Consider the following 6,000-nt stretch of genomic DNA (forward strand, 5'->3'; position numbering starts at 1 on the left):
TGCACCACCAGCTGCAAAGCAAGCAGTCTGTCTCTCCTCATGGATATTTGATGAGAATGTGAAGAACAATACAGGGCACCATCCTGTCCAATTATTCTTGAAAAGCCCCATGTCGCTGTCTTTCATTTGTTTTGTCTACAGCACTGATTCTAAATCCTGGCTGCATATTAACATCACCTGGGCAACTGAAAAATGCTCATGCCTGGGTTGTACCCATCAGGTGCTTGAATGTGTCTGGGGCGAGACCTCATAGGTAATTTCTCAAAGCTCCGCAAGTGGGTCTAACCTGGGGTAGGGTCTTCAGAGGATGGTCCCCCAACCAGCAGCATCAGCACAACCTGGAGGCTTCTTAGAAATGCACATTCTGGGCCACACCCCAGACCTACTGTATGCCTCTATTTATATAACCAGGCCATCCAGGTTTCAGCAGCCTCTCCAGGTGACTCCCAGGTATGCTCCAGTTTGCGAATCACTACTTTTAAGCTGTGTTTCAGCAGTGTTACCATTTCAGCCCCTCAGGAGAAAAAGAATGTCTGATGGAGCAGCTCCTACAATTTATGTGTAAACTGTAAATGGTTAACTGTTCCCTGTAGTAGCCACCAAAATGGATGCTTATTTCCTAAGTGACTTTCAGGCCTGTTTTTATAAACTTTGAGGCTCAGCAAGAATCAGCTTGGACCCAACTCCAGGAAAACAAACAGAAAGGCGAAGGCTATAGCCTGGGAGCAGTCATAACTTCAGGGCCCTTCCTAGCAGAACTCTCCCACCTCTCAGATCAGGAAGACAGTGTTTGCCACCTCCCTGGGGTGGCTGACCTGGGGAGCACATCCAGTGTTAACAGATGAGAAAAGAAGAGCTGTGAGAACGAAGAAACGAGTAGGACCAAAGAAACAAATTATGAACTCCTGAGTCGGAAGCTTCACATTCAACTCAAAGACAACTTGACTGCTCTTGGCAAGGTCTTTGGGGAAACAGAATACAGGAGCCAAAAATAAAAAACAAAAAAAACCTCAAGAAACCTGGGCCAATATTTTGGCATTTAGGTCAAGGTACCAAAGAAGGGATGAGGCGTGAACCCACAGACACTCACCCACTTTCCCACCCTTCTTCCCACCAACCACAAGGTCAAAGGGCCTCACCTTTCACAATGGTGGCCTCCTTCAGGTGGTGGGACAAGAAGTCAATGCTGGCATAGGTGTTGGCGGAGGGCAGGGCGCCAGGGCCCGACCCCCCACACACCCCACCGGTGCTGTTGGTTCCCACAGCGCTGATGAGACCGCCGAGACTACGGGTCCGGCCCCAGGCGCTCTTGTCACCTGGCTGCGGATGTGGGTGCTGCTGCGTATGCGGGTGCTGCGGCGGCGGCGATGACAGCCCTGGTTCATCCCTCACATCGATGGCGATGTAGTTGAGGCCATTCTGGAAGCCGGCAGACGTCTCCCTGCGCATTGGAGAGCCACTTCCCCCAGGGCAGCCAACCAGGCCCCCAGGCTGACTCGATGTCCATGGCCGCCCCTGCTGGGGGGGCGGTGGCTGCAACTGGCGGGGGGATGTGGGGGGCTCATCACCTCCACCGAGGACGCCACTGCCGCCCCCTTCGCTGCTTTTCCTGAGAGAGACATTTTCCACGGAGGCTGAGTTGTGGCGCTTCGAGTTGTGGGCGAAGGACGGGGACACGGGGGTCACAGTGGTGGTCGAGGAGAAGGTCTCGGAGCTGTGGCGGCGGCGGCCCCCCTGCGGGTCTGCGCGGATGACCTTGGCCCCCCGGTGTGGGTCTGGGGGCTGGCCAGCCTGCAGGAAGGCCTCGACTCCAGACACCTGATCCATGAGACTCAGCCTCTTCAAGCCAGACGTGGGGCTGGTCACGCGGGCACCTTCCGGCTTCGAGGGGGCCACGATGGGTTGTGGCGGGGTGGCAGCCACGCCAAAGGCCATCTCGGTGTAGTCACCATTGTCCCCAGTCTCCGAGGACGAAGAGGAGGCAGCGCTGGGGCCCTGGGACGTGGATGCTGGAGGCAGGCGGTACAGCTCTCCTGGGGGTGGCGGTGGGGGCGGCTGTGGTTGAAGGGAGGAGGCGGGGGCGGCAGGGCGTGGGGGCAGTGGTGGGTACCGGGAAGAGGCCTCGGGGGACAGGAGGGCATCCAAGGAGCCCACCGGGTCCCCGCTCTGGATGCCCGGCTTGGGTGACTTGGGCGAGCTGAAGTCGAGGTTCATGTAGTCAGAAAGCGGGGAGCGCTGCCGGCTGTCGCTGCTTGTGCCTGGGGTACCAGAGCCCAGGGATGAGGCTGGGCTGCTGGCAGACAACAGCGAGGAGGAGGAGGCCGCCGAAGTCAGCAGCGGAGGGGCAGGTGGCGACAAATGTGCTCCCGCCTCACCAAAGTCAATGTTGATGTACTCGCCCGGGCTCTTGGGCTCAGGCGGCAGAGGATACTCGTGCATCCTAGGCAGGGTCTGAAGCCCCTCCAGGGACAAGCGCGTAGGACGCACTGCCCGGCAACGCTGGTTCAGGAAGCCTTCTTGGCGGCCACCGCTGCTGCCACTCAATCTCCCAGGCGAAGGCACTACAGAGTGAGGAGGCTGGGTGTGGCCACCACCACCCACCCCAGCCACGAAGACGCTGGCCGACTGCGTGGTTCCCGAACTGGCCTGCGGCTCCGGCCTCTCCTCTTCCAGGATGCGTCCCACGGGGGAGCTCATGAGCACATACTGGTCATTGTCCCCATTGCAGGTGTAGGGAGCCTTGTAGGAGCGGGGCAAGGAGCTGTAGCAGTAGCCAGGGACGCTCCTGAGCAGCTCTCCACCGCCATGAAGGGCTGCTGAGAAGAAGTCAGGCGGGGTTCCCGATGTGCCCGCGTCACTGGGGGACATGTTGAGGTAGTCCCCATTGGGAAGCAGCTTGCTGTCTGTGTTCTCCATCGACAGCTTGGAGCCACACCACATGCGCATGTATCCACTGTCCTCAGGGGAACTCTCCGCCGGGGAGCTAGCCTTGTAGCTGGCCCCGTTCACCGGAAAGGCCCTACTGGCCGCAGAGGCAGGCGCTGGCACTGCAGCTCCCGTGGGGGGCAAGGCCACAGCAGCAGCCCGTGGCTGCAGGATCTGCTTTGGGGCAGACACGCTGGTGGGGCTCATGGGCATGTAGTCGTCACTTTTGCAGCTGCCACTGCCACTACCCATGAGGGCTACGCCAGGGGTCATGGGCATGTAGCCATCGTCCGTGCCCAGGTTACTGCTGGAGCTCCTATGGGACCCAATCTCAATGTCGCCGTAGTCCTCGGGATAGGGGTGGTAGGCCACTTTGGGAGAAGACGCAGGGCAGGACGGGCAGAGGCGGCCTGAGCTGCCGGAGAAAGTGGCCCGCATCAGGGTGTATTCATCCAGGGATGCGGAGGAGGGCTGGGGCACCGGCCGCTGCCTGGCAGGTGTGGTCAAGGAGTAAGTCCTCTTCCTCAGCCCTCTCTCCAAGTCCTGAGCTCCGTCCCCTGAGATTCGACGGTAGGGACGGCCACAGTGGCTCAGGGGCCTGTCCATGGTCATGTACCCGTACAATTCGCTCCCGCTGCCCTCCCTGGCCGGAGGGGTCTCGGCGATGGACTCAGGCGTATTGCTCCTGTGGCTACAGAAGGCTCTCAGGTCCCCAGGGCTGGAGCCGTACTCATCCAGGGACATGAAGCCGGGATCACTGGGGGAACCGGAGGCTGAGGCGCTGCCGCTGGAGGGCCGCTGGCCCGCGTGATGGTGCAAGGGGTGCTGCAGGTGCGGGTGCGGGCCCGGAGGCGGAGGGTAGGAGCCAGAGCCGTGTCCGCTGCTGGACGACAGGCTACCGGGGCTGGTGGCGGCCGGAGGCGAGTGCGCCACCGGCATGGACATGGAGCGGCTGTGTTGCAGGGCGCCCCCTGCCGGCGCCAGCGTCACTTTGCTCGCGCGGCTGCCGTCCCCGCCACAGACACCGGCCTGCCGCCCGCCGCCCCGGCCCCGGCCCCCGCCGCCGCGCCGCCGTCGCCCTCGCTGGCTGTGCGCACCCGGCAGGAGCTGCACTTGGCAGCCGGCGGGGTGGCAGCCAGGCTGTCGGTGCGCGAGCGCCGCACCAGACCCGTCTGGCTGGGGGGCAGATTGACCAGGTGGTGGTGGCGGCGAGCGCCGGGGACGCTAATAGGGTGCGTGGCCGACGAGCCCGACGACTGGCTCTTGCTGCGCGGCCGGAACTCGAAGAGCTCCTTGAGAGCCTTCATGGCCTCCAGGATGGTCTCGTGGATGTTCTGTGCCACCACCGAGTCGTCGGCCTGCATCCACAGTTCGCCGGGTCCCGTGACAGCCGAGCGGCCCACCTCGATGAAAAAGAAACTGTCCGAGTGGCCGCAGCGGCGAATGTTCATGAGCTGCAGTGTCACCGACGGCTGCTCGCAGTTGAGCTTCACGAAGCCGATGGTGCGCGCCGACAGGCACAGGCGGTACACGCCTGTCAGGTTCTTGCTCTGGCCCAGGCCCTTGGGCTTCAGGTTCACCTGCCACACCTCGCGGTAGGCGGCCGTGGCGGGTGCCACCAGCCCGTAGCTGTCATCGGCGCCGGCTGAACCGCCCAGGGCTCCGGGCAAGGAGGCGCTGCAGGACCCGGCGGTGGCGGTAGCGAGGGGCGCGTCGCCGGCACCCGCGCGGCCCTCGCTGACCAGGTCGGTGAGCGCGCGGTACCAGCCCTCCTGCTCCTGCTCGTTCTCGGCCGCCACGGCGAAGTACTCGTCCTTGGTGTAGAGGGCGATCAGGTACTTGTGCTTGGCGTCGGCGCGCTTGTTGATGTTCAGACAGCAGTCGAGCGAGATGACCCGCTTCGGGGCGCTCGCCTTGCTCCGCCACTTCTTCTCGCTTTCGTAGTACTCGAGCCGCGGCGGCAGCGGCGCCGGACCCCCGCCCGCTGTCGCCGTTGCCTCGTCGCCGCCCGCGCCGGGGCCGCGCAGCACGAAGAAGCGCTTGTGTCCGTGCTTCTGCTTGCGCAGGTAGCCGCACTTGCGCACGCTGTGGTTGTTGTTGTTGTTGTTGTTGTTGAGGTTGGGGCCGTCGCCGCCCGCCGGCCCGGGGGCGCCGTGCAGCGGCGGGCTCGCCATCGCTGGCACTTCAGGCCGCGCCGCCCGGCCCGGCGTGGAGGGGCTCGGGGGAGCGGAGGGGGTGCGGGCAGGGGCGGCTCCCTCCACCCCTGCTCGCCCGCCGGAGTCCGCGTCCCTTGGGCCCAGGAGATGGGGAAGGTTCGGGGAGGCCCGCGGGGGCCGGTACCGCGCGGTGGCGCAGCGCCCTCCGCGGCCCCAGAGGATGCCCAGCTCCGGCGGTGGCCGCCCCCTGGCCCGGCTGCCCGCAGCCGCTGCCTCCCGGGCGGCGCCTGGGGACTCGCTGGCTGAGTCGAGAGTCGGGGTCCCTGAGCCGCGGAGCCGAGCCTAAAGCTCGCGCGGCCACACGGGTCCTGCCGCCGCACCGCGCTCTGGGGTGCCGGGGTGCGCCTGGGCACTCGAGGTCCGTGCCGCCGCCGGGGCTGCTGCTGCTGCCTCTGCTGCTGCCAACGGCGACCCGGGCTTGTCGCGGTCCCCGCCGCACAGTGAGTAACACATCGCGCACCGAGTGACTGAACTAAGAAGAGCAAAACAACATGTGACTCGGCGTTACGCAGGCACACACGGCGCGGCCGCCCCGCCCCGCTGCCAGCATTGGCGCCGAGTCCCCGGACGGACGGCGCGCGGACCAATGAGCGCGGGGGCGCGGAGGGGCGGGCAGCGCACCCCCGCCCCGCCCTCCTTTCTCCCCGGGTTGTGTTTCCCGCCGTCCCCTCCCCCCTCCCGCTGAGGCAGGGGCCCGGGCAGGGTGGGGGCCGGCGGGAGCCTCATTAATCAGAGGCTCGTTGTTGATGCCGGCGGAGGAGATGCCACCCAGGGCGGGAAAAGGGGCGCGCAGAAGGAGCGGGGGGCGGCCGTCTCGCGGAGGGCCCGTCCCTCCCGCCTTTGACTCAATTAATTGGTC

At 64.6% G+C, this 6,000-nt stretch overlaps 1 protein-coding gene across 1 annotated transcript in view; it reads right to left on the bottom strand.

The window, feature by feature from the left end:
- Positions 1-5,643, bottom strand: part of IRS2 (insulin receptor substrate 2) — a 29,397-nt gene extending 23,754 nt beyond the window's left edge. The window contains 2 exon segments of the mRNA XM_019644823.1: positions 1,140-3,935; positions 3,938-5,643. Of these exon segments, the coding sequence (XP_019500368.1) occupies positions 1,140-3,935; positions 3,938-5,099 (3,958 nt within the window). The 5' untranslated portion in view covers positions 5,100-5,643.
- Positions 5,644-6,000: the final 357 nt, after the last annotated feature.

The sequence above is a fragment of the Hipposideros armiger genome, unplaced genomic scaffold (assembly GCF_001890085.2).
Source record: "Hipposideros armiger isolate ML-2016 unplaced genomic scaffold, ASM189008v1 scaffold_91, whole genome shotgun sequence".
NCBI lineage: Eukaryota > Metazoa > Chordata > Mammalia > Chiroptera > Hipposideridae > Hipposideros > Hipposideros armiger.